Genomic DNA, 24,581 nt, shown 5'->3' on the forward strand with positions numbered 1-24,581 from the left:
CACGCCGGGTACTTTTATACCACTTTTCGTCCCATTTCTGGGAATAGAGGCTCTACTTCCTAGGTTTTTATCACGAAGACACCAATTACCGCCTTTACTATTCTTTAATAGAACTATTACTACGTGTGTTCAAATGTTCTTAGAAGACATACTGTACTTTTCTAGAGCATGCAATTGTCGGGTAAAAGAGAGGCACACGCTTAGAATATCGTTGTAAAAAGACTACCATACGCTTAAAACCCTCATATATTGACTGCTTAGTAGTGGGGCATTCTTTTGGGGGTCCTATATTGACCTCCATTTATTAATACGGATTCCTGTAGAATTTCAGGATTACTCCATTATCGGTTTCATCACGTTCATCGTAGTAGCAGCGTACATGAGTTTGTTATGAGACTACGTCTACCGAATGGTACTAAATGCTTTACAGGCTACTTTGAATGGAAAGTACTGTTTTCCGGAAATCCAATCGTGTCATTATGGTATACTCGGTATACCACCGCTTGTATTTTACATAACAATGGGGCTGTTCCCCCGGCCAACGCTTTACAAACAAAGCTGACAGCGATTACTCGCTGTCAGTATCTGATCCAAAATTGCCCCAAATGAGGCAGCAGTACCAGCCGCGTGGGTCGAAGGGCGGCCACGGATACCTGTTGGTCTCCGTGTACTCCGCCGGAGACATGCGGTACTTCATCTCCTCGACTCTGGGGTCCTTACTGACCCCAATGTGAGTCGAGTGCCAGACTCGGAGCCGAGTAATGACGGCCCTGTGCATCAAGAGGTCTTCGAAAGTGAAGACCTCCTTGACCACAGGGCCGTTCGGGAAGCGTGGGTTGCTCCCTGACCAGTTATAGAGGATGTGATACTCGCACTCGCGAGTATCTGGGTTGGTTCTGGTGCCCAGAACCTTGAAGATGAGCATGGTTGGGGACCTGCTCTCGGCCGGTTGGCGTATTTGAACCAGCTCTTGAATGGCAGGTTGTTTTTGGTTCTCCTCATCGGCTTTGTGGGAGGTGGGAACGTATTGGGCGGGCTTTGGTGGGACCGGAGGGTCAGATCGCTCTCCCTTGCCGTGGAAGATGGTGCCAAGGTTGTGATGGGAAGAGTGCTTGCTTCCCAAGATCGCTGGAACAGGCTCGGCTCCTTCGAGGGAAGTAGCAGGAAGCTTGTCGACGAAAGCGGTGACTTGCAAGATCTCAACTTGCTGGGTAGACTTTGGCTTCTCGGTAGCATCGCTGGTAGCATCTCTGGTAGGGGTTGATTCCTTGCTACTGTTGCTAGATTTTGTCTCTTGAGTTGGAGAATCGATAGTGGCCTGTTCTTCGGACTTTGCCGTCTGGAATGTTTCATCCGAAGATTCTGGGGAGACTGAAGTCTCTAGGCCGTTGGAAGACTTTTGGGTAGGCATCTTGAGACTGTTAAGGCTGTCTGTTTGCTTGGAGGTCTGTGAAGATTGTTCCTTGATGGACGCGTCTTCTGAGATCGAGGAGAAGCTAATCGATAATTGCTGAGAAACAGAAGCAGAAGAAATTCCAGTGGTAAGAAGGTTTCGAGCTTCTGAGCTAGAGAAGACGGTACTCTTGGAATCTTTGATATGTTTAAGGAAGGTAATCAAAGCAGGAGATGGTTCTGACAAACGAGGATACGAAGCCCAACGAGACAAATTGTACGGCATCTGGGACGCTACTTTTTCGCCAGCAGCAGCAGCATAAGAGCTAAGATGTGAAGAGGAATGAATATGATTAGAGAAGGAGAAGGAGAAAGGCTTTTGGACCCTCTTTTGAAGCTCTTGGAAAATCTCCATTGTATTCTAGCTGAAGTCACGATAAGGATTTTGAAGACGTTAAGACGGGATTGAAGGTAGTTGTAGTGCTATAGGAGCGAAAGGGGTTTGGAGACGCGTGTGGTATTTTGAAGGCTCTTGTGTTGTTTTCTAGGCCGAGAGGTGGCGTTACACAGATTCTGGTGGAATCTGGGACTGAGTTCCTACTAAACAGTTACGTTCATGCTACTTCTGGCTACTAGTATTGTCTCCTAGGCCTTGTCTCGTCGCCAGACTCCTCAACTGTGCCTAGGCCTATCATTTCCTATATAATAAGGACCCCTAAACGACTACACAGGCTCTAATTGGGCCTCTGGCTGGGTAGAGCAGCCCTCTGTACTATCTAGTTGAACAACAATAATATCTTTTTCTCAGCCTAGGACCAACTACCTAGGTAGAATTATCCCATTAATCAGAATTAATGCTGTTGCGAGGTAAAAGCTAGAAGTAATTGGATTTGAAGAACGTTAATCAACGGAATGGCCGTGGGCAAAGTGTGGACCGCGTCTGCAATACGAGACTAGGCCGTGGGGTGGTGTATACGTGTATGTATGCTTAATTAAGAACGTTCAAGCTATACACCTAGTTCGTACCTCAGTTTCATTTTCCAACTGGACTCTCGGGTCATCGCGAAGGGCGGTTCAAAATTTAAAAAGTATATCGTTTCAAGCCTTCAAGTACTCTATTTGTAGCTATTAATATATTGTAACTTGGATAGATCTATATTTTCATCAAGGTACGATGTATCGATAGGAATTTAGATATTTGTACATCAAGCAAAGATCAATACTGGCACTGTATATATTCGAGGCTAACTAGTACACCCCCAAGTCTACCACTAACTCCTAGATATATCGGTACCGCATTTCCCAATCGAGTTTCAGAAAAATTACCTCGAAAGCCCTTTATCGCCATACTAATCTTACAATCTTTAATATAAATATTCTATGAACGAGTAGATTAATTGCCAGCCTTAATAATGCCAACTTTGCCCTTGACTTTAGCTGAGCTTCCTGCACTAGTAACGCTTGAAGACGGATTATCGGTACCGCTAGGCTTAGAGGGTAGTTTCTCAGTTCCAGTCGGTTTCGGTGGTGGGCTGCCCGTACGGGATGCGCCCGTTCCGCTAGCTTGTGGTGGCCTATCATTCCGATTTTCTGCTGGGACCCCTCCAGTTGGAACCGGAGGGGGCATAGTGGCGGTTGGAGGTCGTGGCGGGACGGACGGAAGTGTGAAACTGGGTCCGTCCGTGAAATAATAATGGGTTAGCACCGGCGACGACCTTTGGACGTCGTTTCTTTGGCCTTTTGGGAGAGCCACAGCGGTGGATGTGAGTCCGAAGATGAGGAGAGCAGTGTGCAGTCTCATTTTAATTTTGACAATTGCATATATGGAACTCAGCTGTCCCAAACTAGTTGTTTTGATCCCCCAGAAATATATAAAAGGATGGCTTATATATGTAGCCTAGAATATTCGAATAAAAGTACTGAAGTAGGTTGAATAGAGGTGTAGGAAATATTTTAGAAATAGCTGATATCTAGATTCCTTTAACGAGCGAAATAGATATCTAGTAGCTATAGATGCCAAATCTAGAAGCCAGTTAGGAAAGGGTGGATATCTCACCCTTAAATATACTTCTACCTCCACCTGTTGCTCATCACGAGTAATTCGCGAGTCGGGCTTGCAAGCCAAACCCGTCAAGTCTGGATCAGGCCTCCACCCATTCTCGTCGCGTACCTGAAACCTTAACACTCATTGTACAGTTGTAACGTTCCAGACCAGCACCGCCCCAGAACGCTGTAGGGAAAGATAGACGACAGAGCTTCTCGAAGCCTTCCTGCAGATCATATCCCATACTAAAGTAGCCTTTCGCTTTCCTGACGCGAGGCCGGCTAGGTCGTTTGACTTTTTAGGTCTGGGTACGAGACAAGTTATCTCGACAATTCCGGGAATTACTTTACGGATTTGGAGATTACCGATTTGATAAGGTTTTTGCATAGTTTTCGACAATTTCTATTTCTAGTTGACACTTCTAATAATTTAAATTTATACTCAGATATCCAAACTTCGCCAGTTGGAGTTTATGATATTCACTTAGGTAGGAGCAAGTGGAATAAATATTTTTGTGGCCGTCACGGTGAATCAATGCGCACGATAGTAAATTAAAGCCAGGCTCATATGCTAAGGCTCCTCAAACACGTATATATGTATGTAACTTTGTCAATTGGAAGCGTTAAAAAGTTCATGTTGTTAGAGAAATATTTCTCCCGGCTTCGACGCCTGGCAAAGTTCGAAAGTTGAAGCTAAAGGATAGGTATATGGCATATGGAAGGAATTACGATATCGATATTAAAGTTGTATAGTGATGGCGTACGCGTATATGTCTATCCCTCATAGATACACCCCATCCCAAACGTTTAAACTTTTTTTGAGCTGCAACAAAACAAGGCAATTACAAGTTAAGTTTATAGAGACGGAGAGGATTTTCCGTCAGATACTTTGGCTTTTAGATCAATCTAAAACTTAATATTACTAGGTTGTCAAATGGTTCTCATAAGCCAAATCATTTTTAGATCTTAGTGTTTCTTTACGAGGCTAGCCACTTAGGTTTTTCTCCAGCATAGGAATCGCCGAAATATCACTCTCAAATACACCGTAGCATCAGGATCATAATACAGATGCCGGCGAAGTGTCGACTCTGGTGTTGTTCTTGTTGGATCTCGACAACCGGTGTTAATATTAACTCCGGCCGAGCACTAGCTTCCATCCAACTTCCTGTTGAATCGTGAGCTTGGACGCTTGACATCATAGTCTTACATCGACAACTTCAAACGATTACTAATCGGTAGTAATCAACCAAATGCAGCAATGAAGCCGGCATTGTCTAACGGCAGCGGGTCCTGGCGGGTCAGCATCGGATTAAATCTTCCATCTGGAGTTTTTTGCTCCGAATTACTCCCTTCAACCTTCACCCACTGTCACAGCTTAGCCTGGCCCACCCAGATAATTTAAGCTGCCCCTCCTCCTATCGATAACCAACAACTTTTGTTTCAAACTTCAACAAGATGCCGACGTCAGTATTCAAACCAGGCAAAGTCGCTCTTATCAGCGGTGGTGCAAGTGGTATCGGACGTGCAATTGCAAACCTCTGCCTCGCTAAGGGCATGAATGTCGCCATTGTCGACTCCAACGTTACAGCGACAAAGGAATTTGTCGCTTCGTCGAAAGAAAAGTATCCATCGGCTACCATAGATGGCTATCAAGAAGATGCTTCAAATCCTCGCGCCTGGTCTTTGTTGAAGAAGGACTTCATCAAACGGTTCCACAGGATCGATTTCCTTGTTCTTAACGCCGCCATCCACACGAAGTCAGATTGGAAGGACCCCACTTCCTTCGCAAAGACTATGGATGTAAACTACTTCGGATACCTCAATGGTATTTCGACATTCTTCGACGAAATCACTGCCAGCACAGTAGAAGATCCTAAAGTCGTGGTTTTGACCGGCTCGAAACAAGGTATCACCAACCCACCTGGCAACCCAGCCTATAACGCTTCGAAGGCTGCCATCAAATCCATTGCCGAAAGTCTTCACTTCGACTTAAGAGATAATGCTACTACGCACGTTCATCTTCTGGTACCTGGTTGGACCTATACGGGAATGACCGGCTCAGCAGGCGACAAAGGGAAGCCAAGCGGTGCCTGGACCGCAGAGCAAGTCGCTGACTACCTAGCTGAGAAAATGGAGAAGGGAGAATTCTATGTGATCTGCCCTGACAATGAGGTGAATGAAGTGACAGATAAGAAGAGAATGGCCTGGGCAGCTGGAGATGCCATTGAACGAAGACCTCCTTTGAGTAGGTGGAGAGATGATTGGAAAGAGAAAGCAGCAGCAGAGATTCATGGAGCGTAAGCTTTCCGAATGAAAGTGTCAACGGAAAAAATGTCGGGGATCGGAGTCGCTAGGAGGCTGTGACCCTGACTGCAGGGCCAACAGGGTAGAGAATGGCTGTATGTAACCTGCAGATACAATGCATATTCTCCATCATCTTGGAATTTCAATCTCAACCTTCCGCATTTAAGTTCCTATTTCGCTTTGTATTGGCGATGTTGCATCAAGCCTTGTGCCGTCATACCGGCCTCGTCCGGACGAATGACGCCTCATTCCATGTCTAAAATCTATCACTTATAGGCCCAAATCCTCATATTCGCCATTACTATTTTAGTTTACGTTACCCGCCAAGCATCGTGAAGACACACTAGGAGGCTGAATAATGTTCTCCAATGCACTCAAGTATGGGTCTTCCCAGGGTCCTTCATCGCCTAACTGCGCTTGCCATTGGGTATGCTGTACAGCGTCGGTTACACGGACCGAGGGTGATGGACGCCAAGATAACCCTTTCCGGGGAATGCAACTGCCGATAGCTACATCAACACAACCACGAGGACAATTGCTGACCGAAGTTATGTTTCGGGGAGAGTTAGGGTCCCATGTAGATGCAGATGCGAATCTGCGCTTATGAACCTCTATCGACCGAATAGCAAATCTGGATACCGACCCAGGGGCCTGGTTCCGAGGATATAAAGGTGAGAAAACGACATCAATGTTTCGTTTCTGAAAGGCCTCGTACGTACCTTGCATACCATTTCGTATCCCACCCGCCAGGTTCACTTTATATCACAACTTAGCTTATAACTTAAAGTTTATTCTAACCCCACAACATGAAGATCGCATCTGTTATCACTGCATTTTGTGCAGGTCTTGCTGGTATGGAAATTGGTCCTCATCGAGGTTATATCAAAAGTTCTAACACTATTCCATAGCTGCCACAAATGTGCAACCCCAGCCGGGTCCCAAACCTCAGAATATTGGCATTGCCCTCTTCAAGGGCTGGCAGCCTCTAGATGTCTTCGGTCCCATTGAGGCCTTCTGGGGACTAGGCACAAGCCAACCTATTAATATCTACCTTCTTTCTGAAGATGGTGTCTCATCTGAAATCAAACCATACACTCCATTCGCTACGAATTCCAATACCTCTGCTACCGTGTTAACGGGTTATTCATACGCAAACCCACCGCCATTAGACGTCCTACTCGTCCCAGGCGGTGTTGGAACTAGAAATGATGCCGGTGTTGCCCCTGTCATTGCTTTCGTCAAGGAAGTTTACCCATCTCTCCAATACATTATCTCCGTCTGCACCGGAGCCTCGATCCTCGCACGCGCAGGACTTCTTGACGGCAAGCGCGCTACTACGAATAAGAGAGCTTGGGCATTCGTTACTCAATTCGGGCAGAGGGTTAGGTGGAATCCTAAGGCTAGATATATCAGGGATAGAAATGTCTGGACTACCAGTGGTGTTTCGGCTGGTGTTGACGGTGTGCTTGGCTGGATCGAGTATGTTTGGGGCAGCGCTGTTGCCACGGGTGTGGAGAATGGGATGGAGTGGAACAGAGTTGGGGCTAATGATGATAAGTTCGGCAAGTTGTATGGGCTTTGGTAGATTAGGTCTATGATTAGACGGTAGCAGAGATCTTAAACTCGCATCTCGAATATGAATGGATGCTAGCCGAATATATACATAATTTGGGCATAGTTAATGGATATCATCCTAAAATTACTTCAAGTATGGACTATCTATATAACTTGTTTATGTCAGTGAACACTTCCAACCCTTAGGCGGATCTCCCAGATTAGCTCTTTGGAACGCAATTTGCAAAGAATAAAATACATTCAAAGCAGCTTCTTCCTCCGCATCCCTAGATGTCCAGGTTTTCTCTCGTTCTTCGTGAATCCTTTGCGATATCTTTCGATGATTGTCGGCCCTAAGTTTATCGCCCATCTCACTGTAGCATTTTGTCATAGCTTGGTGTAACTCAATGAGATACGAGTCGCGACCATTTTCATTAACAATACCTTCAAATGCTCCGGGGCTGAATTTAATAAACTCTTGGACAATGCAAAGTTGTCTTATCGCAGCATTCCAGTCCTTTTCAATCCTGAATAGCTACGCGAATGTCAGCATAGTTAGATATAGTTCTTGAGGGCGATTATCGGAACTTACTTCTCCCATGAATCTATGTAAAACTATCGTATATGGATCAATAGGATCTTCAAGTGAGTCTAGCGCTTGGTAGATGGATTTCTTGGCAATTTCGATATCCCCCTCATCCTTCGTTCTTAATGCCTTTTCATAGACTTTCCTCGTTTCTAAAGCTCGCATAGGTCTGCTTAGATGTTTCTCCTCTCCCAGATGTTTAGGAATCACGCCATGACTCGTGGGCTCTTCCTCCACATCCCCTTGGTACGATTCGGCGTCCAGAATGAATCCCATTAATTCGGCTAGAATATCTCGCTGTCGTATCTCAAGATGTTGCCTCATCGGCCCAGAAACCCTCCCGAGATCCACTTTGGCAAGATATGCGAGCCCTTCTTCGTAGTGGGAACTATTTTGGTGTGCTATCTCAGCGGCCGCGATAAATGCCTGTTGCTCAAGGAATATCGCCCCATCTCCGTGTGGATACCCTTGGGCTTGTTTTAGATTGAGTAGTCCGATTATTGCGGAGTTGTAGTACCATCCATTTGAATCAAACTTTCTGTAGGCGTAGAACTGGAGGAACGCGTAAAGTTTGATCATCCTTTCCAGAAGCCAGAGTGGGAAGTGTTTCCTGGGGGTATTCCGAATTTGGTCCACCGACTCACCGTCGGATAGATGAAGGTGTATCCACCAAGGCTCCGCTATATTATTTGATTTAGAAAAATGTTTCATGACCCTAATGATGCCGTTTATCGCCACCTCAGCTATGATGTCCCAAGAGTCCTGTTTATAATAGGCAGCATAAGCCACAATACGGTTCATCAGGAAATCAAATAATCGCTCGGTATTTTGATCCCAGCCGTACGGCCTGATGACACAGTATCGCAATGCAGCGAGTATATTGAACCAGTTTCGATTGATCTCAATACTACCGGGATGCCCAAACCCATCGATCTCTTCCCAGTCGTCGCTTCGCTGTGCAAGATAGTAGACGAGGTAAGCGAAAGTTATATCGATTGGTTCGAGACCGCCCTGGTTACTCATCTCCGAAACAACTCCTCTCATGTAAGAAGTGAACAGTGGATGTATCAAGAGATGACCGGCGTTAATACTATCGGGATTTTCGGAATTTGTGCTGGGTTCTGTGTAGCGGACGAGTCCAAAATCTTTATACGTGTCTATTTCGTCTTCGAACGCCTTGGATGGGTCTTCTTCCGCCTGAAAAGGCCCATCGCCCTTGAGGATATCGAGGAGGTAGATACGTGGGCAGTACGCCGTTGTAGCAGCTAGTATAGGTACTGGGATTGCACCAGAAGCGGCCATGGACGCTAGCATGATGTCCATCAAGGGACGTTTCTGCTCCCCTGTATCTTCTAGTGAAATCTCGATCTCAGAGCATAGAGTTCTTTCAAAATACTGCTTGGTGCTTAAATTCGAGGCGCGAAGATGTGGTAGTACAACTTTTAGGGCTAATGGTTGGTACTGGTAGTATTGAAGAATTCTTTCGAGGTATAGGCGAGATGCCGGGTTCTCCATATATGGTGTAAGATTAATAACCCCCTCGGCGAATCTAGTAGCGGCGCCGGGATCAAGTCCTTCAAGATCAATTATCTCAGCGGGTAACCTCCTAGTTTTCTGGCCTCGGTTGGTGGTTAAGACTGCAGGTATCTTGTTCAGCCAATCCTCGTCCAAGGTAGATGAGAATAAAACCATGCTTTGCCAATTCACCCAATCGAGGTTCTTGAACCAGTCCAGCATTTCTTTAGCCCAGGGTTGGAATCTGAAGTCTCCAGTGTATGGAATAGACGAAACGTTGTCGAAACTGTTGAACAGAATAATATAAGCGCTTTGAGAAAAGGCAGCTTTAAGCCGTAGTATAATGTTTGAAACACCGATATTTCCATCTAACATGGTATTTTTTGAAGTTGCGTCTGATGGCATTGGTCCGATTCTGTATAACTTCCGCTCTCTCATACCACTCTGTTGCCTTTCCGTGATGATATTGTCTATTTCAGTGAAAATCTCTGTCGGAGAGATCTTGGGGGATTCGGCTGTAAAATAATCGGTCTCTGAGAAGTCGACTACAAAAATTGTTTGAGCAAAGTTGGATCGAATCCACCACTCCTGGAGGTGTTTCACTAAGGTTGATTTCCCCGCGCCTCTAAAGCCCCGAAGCCGGGCGACCGTACCGCTGCAAAGGGCCTTCTCGATACATGCGATATCATAATCGCGGCCAAAAAAACTAGCACACCAGTCACTAGTATTCCGGGCTATTTCTACTAGCTCATGGGACTTAGAGACTATAGGTAGCTGGCCTAATATAGGAGAGCGCAAATATAACACTGGGTTGATCCAATCTTGAACGTCGACCTTGATGCCGAATCTTCCCCTTCGAGCTGGTTCCGACTGCATCGCTTTTCTTCCTCGGGATACAGCCTCTAAAATAGGTAGATTACCTACCAGTAAGGCTTTATATAGCTCCTCTAGGAAATATTGGGCGGCATCTTGGTGAATATCATAAGACATCCCGATTACAAAATCTAGGCCATGGTGAATCAGAGCTGATGCGATACTCGGTCCAACTAGTGCCGGCTTTTGCGCCGATCGACAGGAATTCAGTATTGCTGCCTTAACCCCGTGTTCGCCAAGTAAAGTCGCAACATCTTCAGGTTTGATATCATCATTAAGGGAGCCTGAAGACTCAAAGCGAAGAAATGCTCTATAATTTTGCTTCATTAGAACGTATGTCGAAAAACGATCGCTGAAGTCCAAAATCACGTACCTAGATTTTTCGACGTAGCCGTGAACATCGAAGTGGATAAAATGGTAATGACCAAACGGTTTTGCAGCTAGTGCATTCTGCACCGCATCCCATGTCCCCAGTCTTACTATATCAACAGATAAAACCTGGCTAGAGAAAGCGTTGGATATATTGGCGAGTGGGAGAGTGATATTGCGATATGGAATATCCTGCTTGCCCTTGGGTCGAGAAACGACAACTAAGATGTTTAAGCCTTCTGGCTTTTTGGAGGCCCACCTAGCCTCGAATTTCTCTGACGGCGTTGTCGAGGCTAATGTGGGCACTCGGGATACATGGATATCGAAGTTAGGATGTAGTTCCTGGAGTTGAACTAATTCCAATATTTCCCAATGAATAGTTGGAACGATACTATTAGGCTCCTCAAAAACGCAGAGATCGAGTTTTTTTACGGGTGGTAGAGTATCAATGTCCTCGAGCTTTTCCAGTAGCTCGCCTAACCGTATTTGATTGTATAGATCCTCTCCATAGTCTGTAATCGCATTTTCGACTCTCCCAGCTAACCTCGTCTCGAACGGCTCTTGCAGTGCATATTTTTCTATATGTCTGGCAAGTAATTCCTCAAATCCCGCCACTGGCTCTGGTCTGGTTACCTTAATGGTATACGAAGAGACATTGACGGCGCTTTCACTGTTGCCAAAGTCTGAGACTGAGATTTCGATGTCGACGCAACCTTTTTTTTCGGATAAAGAATGAATTTTTATTTGTATACTCCTTGTAGCCATTTTGGACTCGTCTCCCAATCAGTGCTCATAAATCCGGTATTTTTTTTTGCAACTTTTATACGTTTTTTTCCAGAGTGATTAGTAGGATATAAGTTTGGATGCACGATTTGTTGTATTTTGTGGTTCCATATTTGAGCCTGGCTGAAAGCCTGGACGAGGGGTTGTTGACGCATTTATGCTCGTCGGGATCTGAAGCCAACATTCGCATTCATTGTGGCGTGATCATAGAATAATTAACGGGCGAACCCGATATATGTCGAAAATCATTTATGCGTATGGCGATTTGATTTCATTGAAATATGCAAGCCACTTTTGTAGTGGTCCGATTCCAGAACAACCAAGCGCGCATAGAGGCATGTGCTCCGCTAATCTGAGCCCGTGACAGTTATCAGCCCGGAGCAGAGAGGGTAACGGATCCATCGAGTTTTTACCTAAATTCTATCGATACAGGCGAGCGCCGACGCCTGAATTCAGGTCAATGAGTGGTAATGGAGTTACGAAGATGCAGTAAAATTGAACTCATGACCTTGTACGAAAATGAAGGTTTTGAAAATTTGCCATCGGGCGAAATTCAGCAGCCTTGTTGGGACAACAAAATTCAATTATATAGCTCTTGTGCCATGGTGGCGCTCGCCGATAGATGTCACCGTTCTATATACTTCCTACATTGTTTCCTCACACTATTTAATCGATGCGTAGCCTTGGAGGCTGTACTTGAGTGATTCTTTCGGTGGACATTTTAATCTTTAAGCCCCCGTGTTAATATTAACAAATATCCCATTATTCATATCGAAACATCGTCCCGAAAGACTGAACACCTCCGGCCAATTATAGCCATTGAAGATGACCTCGAAACCGACTTTTTTCCTTCTAAACGAAAGCTACCACATTCCCATCAAACTAGGACCACAAATGCTCGGTGCCTTGTGTGAGAAAATGGAAGACCCTCTATCATGTTGGAAGCCCGATGATGCCTCAAGTATATTCTCTTCGACATTCGCGCCGAACGACCACGCTCACACCCCTCAAATGAGTGTCATGAACACCGCCCGAATTGAAATCAACAATCAGAAATCTCAAGAATTAGGTGGAATCCTCCAAGGCCTCCTCGAGGTTATGTGGAGCAGAACCACAAACCAAAAGTATGAGATTGACGCCCAGTTAATCCGTACAGTGCGACTTCCTCAACATGAGGATATGTTTAGTGCGCTTCTTAGAGATAAAACCGTTCAGAAGTTCAGAGAAGCGAGAAAGAAAACCCGTTATTTCATGATTACTGGGTATAAATCATGTGTCAACGGACTCATCACGCGAGATAGAAGCAAGAGCTTTGGGCCGGAAATTGAAATTGACGTACCATTCGAGCTTTTGCTCACTTCCCTTGGGGTTCCTGTGCCTCCAGGTCTCCTTCCACAAGTCGGGGTTAAAAATATCTGGACAACTACGGTGGAGAACTTCAGTAAGTACCTCGTTCGTGGGGAATTCATATTTGCATTTGAATATCGTGAAATATTACGATTTTCAAGGGTCGTAAGCATGTTGAGCGATAGGAAGCAAGAAAAAGAACAAAGGAAGATACTGGCTGGAACTTATGGACATTCGGAGGGCAAAGCCACTTATGGACCTGGGGAAAATTTGCCGGATATTTATCTAGATTTACCCATTCCCGCGCCCAGGGAATATTGTTTGGAATCTATTGAGATTGATGATGAAGATGAAGATGATCCTGAGATCCTTGGGATGGAGGTGGATCCTACGGCGAAGGCGCCATTTAATACTTCGTGGATCTTTATTGAATAAGATATATATCCGGTCTTAATCTCTCTATATTGTTTTGTACTTACCTTCAGGAGTGGCGTACGCTTCAAGTTATTCTCGTAGTATAGGATGATTAATATCGCTTCATAGCTCATTTTTAGCTTTGCAATCAATTGATCAATCGTATATAGATCATTTATAAAAAAGGCAATGTGCTCAAGATGTTGCAGCTTGACCCGCCAAGCTGCTGAGAGGATCGATCCTCGGGACCGGGGACAGCCCATAGTTGTAGCTCAGGATAGTACTACTTGGGGAGGATTCAGTAATATTCATTGTAACATTAGTTTTATTATAGGGAACCCATTATAAGTCCAAAGTGTACTTTCATACAAACGGCCCCCGATGCACAAAGTTCGAATTTTAAGTGTACATGAAGGTCGATTCAAGTACATTCTTAAACATTAGATATAATGAAAGCGAAAAAAGATACGTCATCGGAGTTTCAGCCTTGGATTTAACGTTGACGGGCGTTGCAGCGGCCACAACGGATCGTAACATTACCCCCAAGGCGAACTTCATTTTCAATGACCGAAATGTTGAGCGAGGCAAGGCAATTGGTGTTTTTACACTTAGTTGTTTCGTTGATTACCTTCATCAAACCCTCCAATCTTTCGATGGCACTGTCGCGGCAACGCTCAGCCTGGTTCTTTTCAACCTTCAGACTCAAGAGGAAAGGCTTTTGCCCATTGAGCTCCTTTGTTTGTTCTTCGTAGGTGGTGCGAAGAGCTGCAAGCTCGGTTTGGAGACTCTCGTTCAGAGCTTCCATAGTTGAAAGAGCGGTTGCCGTAAGAGGTTCGTCAACAACCGGGGTATTTGTGGGGTTTTTGACCTTATCATCCTCAACGATTTTGGTAATACCATTCTTCGTGGTGTCGTCGTCGGTACTCCCGTCATCATTGTTGCAAATAGATTGGTCGATTATTTCAACCTCTGGAGAGTCAACAGAAGCCAAAGCAACCTTCTGTAATTTAACGTGAAGGGTTCTCCCCATGTCAGTTTCCGCCAAGGTGTTATCTTTAATGATAGCAGAGAGATATTCAGAGAGCTTGCCGCTGTCTGCAAACTTTTTTTGGACCAATTCCTTCAGCTCATTAATCTTGTACTTCTGTGCCATAGTAAAGACTGCAGCGAGCCTTTTGTTGGGTTCAGCTGATGGCGATCCTGACGGAGATTTGAAAGGGGACTCTGTAGCTCCATCATTTCTGTCCGGAACGAGAACGCTTGGAACGTAAGGATTTGACCCGCTCTCATCGAAATCACCAGTATAGAAGTAGTCCAGGATGCAAGAAAGGACGGTAGGTTCGACGTCATGGACTAAAACCATGGCGCAACCATCCTAGAGCAATCAAAGACATCGATGTTAGCTTCCGGTATACACACCCTGATGTAACTAGAAAGACGTGAGGATTATTACTTGGATGCCTTCGTAGCGAACTGCATCAAGAATCCCTGGCTTTCCGACCAACTGTTCCTGGTGGGTCTTGAAGATGCGATTACCACATCTGATAGCCAGATCCGGAGCGTGTCCACGAAGGGAAACACGGCGACGAGAGGGCTTAGAGTCTGTCGGCAACATAATAGCAAGGATATTGATGCGTCTGATCAAAATGAGATGATACAGAACACGCGTGGGGGGCTTGTTAGCGAGAGGTTGAAGAAAGTGAGAGGAGCGATGTCTGGTAGACGACGTGTCGATGGAAGGAAAATGTGTGTGAGAAAGTTGACGGTGTTTGCTAAGATGTAGCTGAAAGGAGGAGCTTCACCAACCCTATCAACTTCACTACCTGAACACCTTTCTCTAGTATAACCCAACTACTCTATATATAACTCCCCCAGGTATAATTTTACATGGTATCTTGCTACCCACAAAAAGCTTCCAGTCAGACAATATTAATACTAGTAGCAGGTAAGAGTCTACATCATAACATTCTTAACTCCATCAGCTGTTCCAGCAGCTGATACCATGATTCTATAAGAAAGCATTATAGGAATTGTCCAACTATGACAGCGGCTAGTGAAAAGACCAAGGGTATGGCGAGGCCAACCTATATCGAATAACGGTTAGCTTGAGAGTCTTACTACAACCTAGACAAAAAAAGAATGTGCCAGGGTTATGAATGTTTAGGGATGGACTACTATACTGACCTTAGTTCGACCTGCTCTAGCTTCAGCAGGGTTGGTTTCAGCAGGTGGGCCTGTGGAAGAGACGAATACATCATCCGTCACTGTACGTGTCGTATTTATTTCGGTAGAGGTCTTAAAACAAACAAAGGTTAGTGGAGGTGGTCTGGTGGACACGTGTGTATCAACAGAGTCCGGCTTACCACTGTATAGGTCTTTCCACCCTCTGCAAATCTAGTACAATATCCACTCAGATTCTCTATCTCACGAGCAGCTGCCGGAGACTTCGTCCTAGCATAGGGGTAACAGTGTGATAGTAATGTATCAAACTCGACTCCGAAGCCATGATTAGGGTCATTCCGATCCACACAGATACAATTCGCCACACCAGGCCTGGTCAGCGGGTCCACCGGGCCAGTACGGCAGGCGTTGGCAATCCGAGCCATCTGTTCGCACGCCGAACTTGCGGCGTCTTCGATCTGAGAAAATGATAACGATGTACGAGGTGCCGCAGGTCCTGGAGTGAATTGCGACGTCATACTCGTAATGGTTTCGACAGTGAAGGTCCCAAATTTTGTGCAGAATCCGAAGAGGCTAGAGACTTCGCTGGCAAAAGCCGGCTCTCCGGTCGTAGCCCAGCTATGACATGGAGTCAACAGCTCATCGAATTTAGTGGTGAAGGCTCCGGTAGGGTCGTGGCATATGCAAGAAGCCACTGCGGGCTCTATTATCAAATCCTGTGGTGCCTTTTGGCAAAAGCTATAGGTTTGAAGTACTAATGTGCAGCTCGCACGCCCGTCTTGTGGTACAGGAGGCGGCGTCGTCACAATATCCATAACTTCGGTGGTAGTCATCTCACCCCCGGGTGCGTACGAAGCACAGTATCCGTTAAAGCTGCTGTAGAATGCTGTAGCACGGTTCTCTCGCCCCAGCGTCCTCAGATACGAACTGCATAACGGGACCGCTGGGTCGATGAGAGGATCCGGAAGGCCTCCTACATTACAGATACAATTCGCCACTGTAGGGTCGTTGTACAGTAACTGTCGTCTTCGCCAGCATACATCGAGGGCGTCGTCCAGATATGAACATGCGGCAGCGTTGGGATCGCCACTTTGGGTTTGTGCTGTTGTCGGTAACGGCGGTAGAAGGAGAAGAAGCAGGGAATACACAGCGATAGTCGCCAGCCCTGTCGACCGGCATCGAGGCATGGTTGTGTAAGGTGCGCGAAAAGAAGCTAGCCTAGCCCCCTGAGATTGAGCCTCAGCTATTTCAGTTTGCCGGTAGTATACAAGAATAACACCAACTAAACTTTACAAAACTCGGATTGTGTCGATGAAGAATTCGCATTGCAAAAAGTCCACGTCCGATGAGGGATTCGGTAGTCAGGTCGTCGTAAGTCAACCTCCTTCTGAGTTCGCGCCAGGCTTGATCTCTTGGTTGTGATCTTGGCTCTGGAACCCGGCACGTTGCGACCTGGGTTCAGCCCACGAAGGGACCATCCCAATTGGACGGATTTCGGCCCTGCCACTGAACTACACGACAAGGACTCTGGGCCAACGTAATTCACCTTGGCATCCCAAATATTTAATTTTATAACGGAACACCAAGCCAACCATCGACAAGTTATGTGGCGAGGACTGCTCCGCAGAGAGACGCTTTAAATGGTCGGTTTCAAGCGTGGTATTATTGCAGTTGGAAAGGTTGGGAAAGGAGATGCCGGTACTTCCTCCATCCATTACGGCAGCTCGACGGAAACAGCTAAGTTCATGTACCCTTCTCCGTCTCACCATCCATCGCCTGACCCTTTTGTGCTTGCATCTATTGTCCACAGGAGATCGCTCAAGAAAAAACAGGACAGCAGAGAGCCTTGCTTAATAATGTCCCTGGAGCGACGAAAGCTAGGAAGTATGATCGGTGTGGCTCGTATTTACTCGCTGTTAACCATGGATATGCAAATTTCGTAAGCGATACTACGTGGGAGAAGGGTAAGAAAATTGGCGGACGCCGGTTATAACGGCATCGTGCGGTCTATATATAACTAGACCCACTTTTACTATCACCGACCAAACGTATAACACCGGTCATTGATCTTGATCTTATCAGATCCTTTTTAACACCAAGAAAATTTAAGCATTTCGTTTCAGGGCCGAAAACGCTGACAAAGATCGGTCCGCATAACTTCCGTCTCCATTTGGTGTTCTGCCCTGCGATATGATTCGTCCGTCATTTCAACCGACTGCTTTCGTACGAGAATTACGAAGCGGAGATAGTCGATAACATGATGGCAGATATTCCTCTTAATCTGACGATTCTCCCGCTTATTGCTCATTCCCCTTAGTTTACTCTGTTGGTTCAACAGTTAAAACGACAAGAGTACTGAGACGTTAGGCCTTTAGGAGCAATTGAGGCAGATGCATATGGTGAGGGCAGGGATTACGCAGATATTATGAAGTTTAATTCTTCTACTCGGTTATAACCAGAGCATGCATAGTAAGACCGACCGACCGACTGACGATGCAATTAATATTGCGCAAGTTGTAAAAGTAAAAGTTGGTCGAATGCTACTGGCGGTGTATTTATATTCTACGTCCCGCCCGGATTATCTTAACATCTACAATCCAGACTGCAAGGTTATCCCTCGTGTCAACAGTACAACAGTACACAAATCCAGAAGTCAGTATTCGGTATATTTTTGTGGCACAGCTCTAACGCGACAACGCATATAATACAACAAAGCTTCTGTCAAAGAGCTGTATCGACTGGACTGGCTGAGAAATCGAATTCCAGAACTTCATCCACATTCTAAAGACAATATATATCAGCAAAATGGCAAAAGCAGATTCAATCAACTCTAAGGAGTTCGAGACTCTGAGCAATACACCCCAAGCAAGGTCCGAAAAAGACTTCGGAAATTTAACAACAGGGAATCCAGATATCGAGGAGGGCACAATAGTTGGGGATGACCCCGCTCTCGATACTGAGAAGCAAGAAGTTCCACCTGAAATTACATTCCCAGATGGAGGGCTACAAGCATGGCTTATCGTCTTGGGGACTGCGATATCAATGTTCTGCTCTTTTGGATATGTCAATGCTTTTGGGTAAGATATACATATTACCACTTTCAATCGATATCGCAAAATCACGTTGCTAACTGTATGATTCATAGCGTATACGAGTCCTATTATCTTACTGTAATTCTAAAGAACAAGACAGCCGATGATATTGCTTGGATCGGATCTATCCAGATCGCCTTTATTTTCGGTAGCGGTTTGTTCGCAGGATCGATTTTCGATAGATACGGCGCAAGAGTATGTCCACTTAATCCTTCCCTTTTATTTAAAAGGCATAATATGCTAACATAACTTTTCGTAGATTATTATTATCCCAGCTTCGATTCTTCTCGTCACGTCCATAATGTTGACTAGTATCTGCAAAGAATACTATCAGTTCTTGCTGTGCCAGGGCATCCTTGGTGGCCTCTCACAGGGTGCCTTGTATACCCCAGCTATCGGCGTCATCGGTCAATACTTCAATAAGAAGCGTGGTGCAGCCATGGGCCTTGTCGTCGCCGGGTCATCTCTTGGAGGTGTCATCCTCCCCATCATGCTCGCCAATCTCCTCGAAAAAACCACCTTCGGCTGGACCGTTCGTGCTATAGGATTCTTGTTCGCTGGACTTCTAACGATCACATGTTTCACCGTGGTCGAACGTTTACCCCATAGAAAAGGAACATTTTTCCTCCCAGAGGCCTTCAAGAATGTCACGTATTCTCTTTTAGTCGCAGCCTTCTTCTTCATCCTCTGGGGACTTTTCACACCATTCTTCTTCATTCCAACATTCGCATTGAATCTCGGCATGTCCCACTCGATGTCTATCTACCTCGTCAGCATTCTTAACGGCCTTTCCTTCCCCGGCCGTGTTCTCCCCGGCATTCTCGCTGATAAACTGGGACGGCTGAATCTTATGATTGTAACCCCAACGATCACCTTGCTCCTAATCTGGTGCTGGCTAGCCGTCGACAGCGCAACCGGTCTCATCGTCCTCACCGCCTTCTTCGGGTTTTGGTCTGGTAGTGTCATTTCCTTGTTTCCCGCGGTTATGGCACAGATTGTCCCAAATCCTAGGGAAATGGGGACTTACATCGGTATGGCTATGGGTATCTCCGGTGTTGCGGGTCTGACGGGAAGTCCTATTGCTGGGGCTTTACTTACGCATTATGGATATACAGCGGCGATTGCTTTTTCGGGGTCCTGTATGGCTGTTGGAACGTTCCTTTTGGTGATTGCGAGGTTACATTATAATCGTAAGATCTTTGTTGTCGTTTAAGTGAGGTGGGGGAGAAGTATATTTTCCTTGGATATCGTATAGACAAGACTACGGCATAGACAACTGGCGTTTGAAACATCCCACACATACACAAACCTCCCGCACCGAAGATAACATTCTCGACATAACGCACTCCTCACTTTGATTTTTTGGGGGCATGATAGACGGTGCTCATCACTTTCCTTTTCATTTTCCTTTTTTTTTTTCTCCAGAATTTCTTTATTTTATTATTGCTTATTACGTTTCCAAAAGCATGGCATTTAAGTATATATGTGCCCACCCTATGGAGCCTTTTAATGTCTTTGTTTATCATTTTTCCTAAACGAAGATGCTAGCTCTCTTAATAATAAATGTAATAATCTCTACTTTCAAAATCACGAAGATAACGTCATCAGTCATATATAGTTCCAACCCTACATCAATAGCTAGATAGTTCACATAAATTGTAAGGCCTCGTCAGTAAATTTGTAAGGATGAGTAAAATTGAATTCGTTTATCATGGGGAGGTGTATCTATGATGTGAAGATAAAAAAGCGCCATAGGTTTTAGAAGCAAGTATAGAACAAGAAGCCGTGTAGATGAAAAAAGCAAGCCAAACGCCGGAGGACTGACGAGTTCCACCATATAAAAACATAACACCTTTAGAAGCCTTTTTTTGATAGTAGATACATGTAAGTGTAGTACCTCGTAGTCCGATCTTGGACCATGCCACCCTGCCGTGGGATATATATACCGATACGCCGGATAATGTAGAGCTCATGGTGAAAAATAAGTAGCAAAAGAAAACATGAGAAAGAAGAGGTGGTGACCAGCACTATGCCGAGCCAGGATCATTATCCTTCACCCAATCATCCCACCACTCCCTGACCAAATGGTCAAAGTACTTCCAGCGAGCGGGTTTTTGAAAACGCCCTTCAAGCTTGTAAAAGTCCTTCTTAATAGTCAGATCTAAGCCGGCACGGTCTTTAAGTGGGAGTTTGTAGAGCTCTATCTTCGTTAGGGCGTCCACCCGCGCCCCAATATAAGCCCTCCACGCCGAACAGCCGAAGGTGTAATGATGTTTTAGAACGGATGAATAGAAACCAGAGCATGAGAGACGATAGCGTGCGTTTGTGTAGTTCGGTTGACGGTTCATAAAGATGTTTGGATCAGGAGTTACGGAGAGTCGAAAACAAGTCGATTCGATGACATATTGTGGGACAATTGGAGGAGGGATACCCTCATTGTCGAATTCGATCACCCAAGTGAACTTGTCGCCGACACGACGGGGACTTGTTATCTCTTGAGTGTAAGGCAGAGGAGAGGTGTTCCAAATGATTGGCTGAAAGTCATAGTCGTATTGTGAGTAGCGAAGCAGCGAATGTTGGACGCTATCCGTATTCAGGTCTCGCGTGATGAATGACATTTTGTGCATGAAGGCGGATTTCGGAAACAAAGCATATGCCTTATGAGATGTAACGAGGTTTAAGAGGTGGGTCGTATTTACGGCAGCTAGGAAGGCTCCGAGCGGTGAGTTTGAACAGACTCTAATCTCAACCACTTGTCCTCGATGTGTCGGTCTCTCATATTTCCTACGCTGAATAAGACAAAAGCAAAAATAAGGTTAGCAAGCATAAAAAAAATGAAAATAGATACTTCGATAAGAGAGGGTATAACAACGTACCCTTGATTCCGTTTTACCCTCCGCCCGTGGCAATTCTTCATAGCCATGCGATCGAAGATACTGCTCCAACGCTGTAGAGGATGCGCCGCCAGTAGCATAGAAACGTACCGTAGAAGTACGGTACTCTCTACTGAAAAGTGCGGTGGCGAAGTGACTCCCGATGATGATATTCTGCTCTGCCATAATTGCACGAAGGCCTTTGGGATTGTTGAACCATCTTGAAAGCATCTTATCAATATCGCATTCTATGTTCGTGATCTGTCGCGGCAAAGTGGAAAAGGCCTTGCAAGTAAACGAGAGGCGGGCAATATCATCGAATTGTAGGTTCTCGAAAATGCCGGAGAAGATGGGATAATAAACCGAAGCATCAAATAATCTGAGCAAAATCGAAGGCTTGTTCATATTCTGAGGATCGATTTGAGGAGTCGTCGTAATATCATTTAAAGACATGACGGAGGGCTCCATCGGTGGGGTTGGTGTAATGGAGTTAACGTTCTCTAGGGCAGCTGTACCTTCACGCCACAGACTGTTATCGAAAACGCTGAACGACGACATGATTGTTTATTTGTTTAGAGGATCCGAACCAGCGGCGAATAACGGTTTGGTTGCAATCGCAGCTTCGAGAATTACATCACCAGTCGAAGGGATATAAAACTAGAAGCCTGCGATGAGCGGCGTGAAGTTATAAAGTTGGTGGCTGTTGGTTTGCCTGATGTTTAGTTGCTAGCTGAGGATGGATAATGCCAAGGCCGAGGGAAAGGGAAGACGCGACTGGCTGGGAATTCAGATGGCCGATGCTGTTGCATTTTTGGCGGCACAACACATCTCTAGCCCATCCTTTAGCCCGAATTCCTATACTACGCACATGGCTGAGAGACTAATCTAATCGCTGAGCTGATCATGACTCCTCATCTTGTAAACCAGATTAAATTTACTGGCTCTAATATTGTTAAGAAGTGATCATCCATTCTTCTCATTTATTTTATATATATACAGTATTTCAAAATGATTATAAGCGCCTCTTCCTCCTTTTTTGAGGCCGAGCTGTTAGCGCTAATCTAGTGGCAGTTTCAAAGACTTCGCGAACCCCTTCATTCGTTTTAGCCGAGCATTCAATGTACTTTTCGGCCCCAATCTTCCGCCGCAGTTCTTCTCCCTCCTCTGTGGTTACTGGTGCTCCCGTATCCCCATACGGGTAAGGCGCACCTCTATCTCGGCAGTCTTTTTCCGTCCCAACTAGGATGATGGGTATACTCCGACAAAAATGTAGAACTTCGCCGATCCACTATCATTAGAGGCTAAGTTTAGTACTGATAGGAATTATATCCAAGCAAAATGGTAATACATTCAAACATACCTTCTCTTTGACATTGTCATAAGAATCTCTGTTCGCCACCGAAAAGCATAAAAGCACAACGTGAGAATCTGGGTAACTTAACGGCCTCAGAGAGTCATAGTCACCTAGACCGGCGGTATCCCATACAGCCAGCTCTACGTACTTCCCATCGACTTCGACGTCAGCGACATAGTTTTCAAAGATGGTTGGCATGTCGACTTTAGGGAAGAAGCCCTTGCAAAATACCACTGCTAAGCAGGTCTTGCCACAGGGGTCGCCCACAAGCACCAGTTTACGCCTTATCTCAGCCCCAGTCCCGAATAGAGATTGTCCTGGAACTAGATTAGACGGAGGCTTAATTAGACCTGAGAAGAGTCGCTGAAAGTTCCATGGGGACCGCTTTGGCGATGTTTCTGCAACAGCTTCGCTTGCTTGTTTTGATGGTTTTGGCGGTGGTTGTTCCAAAATTGGTGAAGCTGAACCCATTATATGTTCTCCGGTTTTAAACCCAGGCTCGAAATTTTCCATCTGAGGGTGAAAGTGTAATGATACGGAATGGTTATCCTCAAGCCCGGTGAACATTCCAGCGGACCAGAGATATTGTCCATCCGGGGTAGTTTCCCTTGGCGACGTTCCTTGTCCTGCGCTCTGAGGCCGGGAATCCTTAGGATCCTTGTATTCCGCCTGACCAAACAGAAACTGTGGGTGTATATATACAGTTTCATCGGACGTTGATTCTGCCACTACGCTCAAAGTCTCCCCGTTCCCAGCAGGTGTTGGCACAGGGATATCCAAGACCTCCTCATCAGACGGAGTATCTATCCCTAGTCCGTAGTGACTCTCTCCGAAAAACTCGGGCGTATGTATAGAGGGGAGCGTAAATTCTGTCTGCGGCAATGTCGCCTCATCTCCAAGGTTGTCGGGTATTTCCTGATACTTACTAAAGTTAAAACCAGGCTGTCCTGAGTAGGCTTGCGCTTGTCGCAGGTTCACAAGAGCCCGGCGATAAGCTTTGGAGTCGATGACTTGGTCATCAAAATCGAAGCGGGTGTCTGTGATAATGGAGGAAAGCTCAAAGACAGAGTCTGTTTCGTTGTTGCCGACAATTGCAGTTGGAACTGGAAAGCCTCCTGATGAATGAGCCCCACGCCATAACGAAATACCTTTATCGGCCATATGCTTCAAGATTTTGTTGTAGTCCTGCATTGATTGCTCGATTTTTGTGAGCGACTCGCTGCAATCCAATTTCAATACCTCCACGGTCAGCGGTATCCATTCATTCATGCGAAGTCTTCAGCCTGAGTGGTGTCTCTTCATACCTCTGATAGGTCTGCAGCAGCAAAGTGATAGATACTTGTTGCCCGCGAGCCTGTTGAAGTAATTCCTTCAAATAATCCTGTTCAAGCACATATTTGAACTTTTTCGCCTTCAACTGGCCGTCCTCAGTCTCATTTGCAAGACCTCCCAGTTGTTCTTGCAGAACAGACATTGTCAAAGCGCATCCTAGCAAAGCAGTTTCGAGACTCTCCGCTAACGGGCTGGCTCTTTCAGGCTGGCTTAATAACATGTTTTGCAGTCTGGTTAACGAGGCGGAGATAACCGCGCATTCTGATGCGATTGCTGATAGCACAAAGCTTGCGCTTCGGTATGCGTTGCTAACATCGGAAGAGAGTTTTATGATACGGGTGCAGACCACGATCAGGGATGAGACTGAGACGGTAATACTGAGTGGATCCATGATCTCTGGCGCATGTTGAGATGCAAACATTAGCTACTAGTCATAGTTGATCTTTTGGCTGTTTGTGATGGCCGTTGGAACGTTCTCGAGATCTCAATTTAATTTTCAGCTGATGGTTACGCAGCCGCGCAGCGCAGGGCTGACTGAATTCATCAAGTTCGAGGGGCAACGTGCCACA

At 45.6% G+C, this 24,581-nt stretch overlaps 11 protein-coding genes across 11 annotated transcripts; 4 read left to right on the top strand and 7 right to left on the bottom strand.

Moving 5' to 3' along the window:
* Window positions 1-568: 568 nt before the first annotated feature.
* On the bottom strand, window positions 569-1,807 carry AOL_s00080g398 (uncharacterized protein; the record flags this gene model as incomplete). The annotated part of the gene is made up of 1 exon (XM_011124773.1): window positions 569-1,807. One exon carries the CDS (start codon window positions 1,805-1,807, stop codon window positions 569-571), a length of 1,239 nt encoding a protein of 412 aa, XP_011123075.1.
* A 978-nt stretch (window positions 1,808-2,785) lies between these two features.
* On the bottom strand, window positions 2,786-3,193 carry AOL_s00080g399 (uncharacterized protein; the record flags this gene model as incomplete). Its single annotated transcript, XM_011124774.1, has 1 exon — window positions 2,786-3,193. One exon carries the CDS (start codon window positions 3,191-3,193, stop codon window positions 2,786-2,788), a length of 408 nt encoding a protein of 135 aa, XP_011123076.1.
* A 1,697-nt stretch (window positions 3,194-4,890) lies between these two features.
* Window positions 4,891-5,736, top strand: AOL_s00080g400 (uncharacterized protein; the record flags this gene model as incomplete). The annotated part of the gene is made up of 1 exon (XM_011124775.1): window positions 4,891-5,736. One exon carries the CDS (start codon window positions 4,891-4,893, stop codon window positions 5,734-5,736), a length of 846 nt encoding a protein of 281 aa, XP_011123077.1.
* An 809-nt stretch (window positions 5,737-6,545) lies between these two features.
* AOL_s00080g401 (uncharacterized protein) lies at window positions 6,546-7,324 on the top strand (the record flags this gene model as incomplete). The annotated part of the gene is made up of 2 exons (XM_011124776.1): window positions 6,546-6,591; window positions 6,648-7,324. 2 exons carry the CDS (start codon window positions 6,546-6,548, stop codon window positions 7,322-7,324), a joined length of 723 nt encoding a protein of 240 aa, XP_011123078.1.
* A 147-nt stretch (window positions 7,325-7,471) lies between these two features.
* Window positions 7,472-11,401, bottom strand: AOL_s00080g402 (uncharacterized protein; the record flags this gene model as incomplete). Its single annotated transcript, XM_011124777.1, has 3 exons — window positions 7,472-7,828; window positions 7,886-10,577; window positions 10,641-11,401. 3 exons carry the CDS (start codon window positions 11,399-11,401, stop codon window positions 7,472-7,474), a joined length of 3,810 nt encoding a protein of 1,269 aa, XP_011123079.1.
* Window positions 11,402-12,313: 912 nt separating this feature from the next.
* Window positions 12,314-13,201, top strand: AOL_s00080g403 (uncharacterized protein; the record flags this gene model as incomplete). The annotated part of the gene is made up of 1 exon (XM_011124778.1): window positions 12,314-13,201. The coding sequence occupies one exon, from the start codon at window positions 12,314-12,316 to the stop codon at window positions 13,199-13,201; it is 888 nt and encodes a 295-aa protein (XP_011123080.1).
* Window positions 13,202-13,673: 472 nt separating this feature from the next.
* AOL_s00080g404 (uncharacterized protein) lies at window positions 13,674-14,795 on the bottom strand (the record flags this gene model as incomplete). Its single annotated transcript, XM_011124779.1, has 2 exons — window positions 13,674-14,555; window positions 14,634-14,795. 2 exons carry the CDS (start codon window positions 14,793-14,795, stop codon window positions 13,674-13,676), a joined length of 1,044 nt encoding a protein of 347 aa, XP_011123081.1.
* A 406-nt stretch (window positions 14,796-15,201) lies between these two features.
* Window positions 15,202-16,548, bottom strand: AOL_s00080g405 (uncharacterized protein; the record flags this gene model as incomplete). Its single annotated transcript, XM_011124780.1, has 3 exons — window positions 15,202-15,264; window positions 15,365-15,475; window positions 15,544-16,548. The coding sequence occupies 3 exons, from the start codon at window positions 16,546-16,548 to the stop codon at window positions 15,202-15,204; spliced, it is 1,179 nt and encodes a 392-aa protein (XP_011123082.1).
* A 1,618-nt stretch (window positions 16,549-18,166) lies between these two features.
* On the top strand, window positions 18,167-19,666 carry AOL_s00080g406 (uncharacterized protein; the record flags this gene model as incomplete). The annotated part of the gene is made up of 3 exons (XM_011124781.1): window positions 18,167-18,438; window positions 18,507-18,648; window positions 18,713-19,666. 3 exons carry the CDS (start codon window positions 18,167-18,169, stop codon window positions 19,664-19,666), a joined length of 1,368 nt encoding a protein of 455 aa, XP_011123083.1.
* An 814-nt stretch (window positions 19,667-20,480) lies between these two features.
* Window positions 20,481-21,884, bottom strand: AOL_s00080g407 (uncharacterized protein; the record flags this gene model as incomplete). The annotated part of the gene is made up of 2 exons (XM_011124782.1): window positions 20,481-21,242; window positions 21,330-21,884. The coding sequence occupies 2 exons, from the start codon at window positions 21,882-21,884 to the stop codon at window positions 20,481-20,483; spliced, it is 1,317 nt and encodes a 438-aa protein (XP_011123084.1).
* Window positions 21,885-22,338: 454 nt separating this feature from the next.
* On the bottom strand, window positions 22,339-24,403 carry AOL_s00080g408 (uncharacterized protein; the record flags this gene model as incomplete). The annotated part of the gene is made up of 3 exons (XM_011124783.1): window positions 22,339-22,614; window positions 22,687-23,899; window positions 23,985-24,403. 3 exons carry the CDS (start codon window positions 24,401-24,403, stop codon window positions 22,339-22,341), a joined length of 1,908 nt encoding a protein of 635 aa, XP_011123085.1.
* Window positions 24,404-24,581: the final 178 nt, after the last annotated feature.

The sequence above is a fragment of the Orbilia oligospora genome (genome assembly GCF_000225545.1).
Source record: "Orbilia oligospora ATCC 24927 unplaced genomic scaffold scaffold00080, whole genome shotgun sequence".
Lineage (NCBI taxonomy): Eukaryota > Fungi > Ascomycota > Orbiliomycetes > Orbiliales > Orbiliaceae > Orbilia > Orbilia oligospora.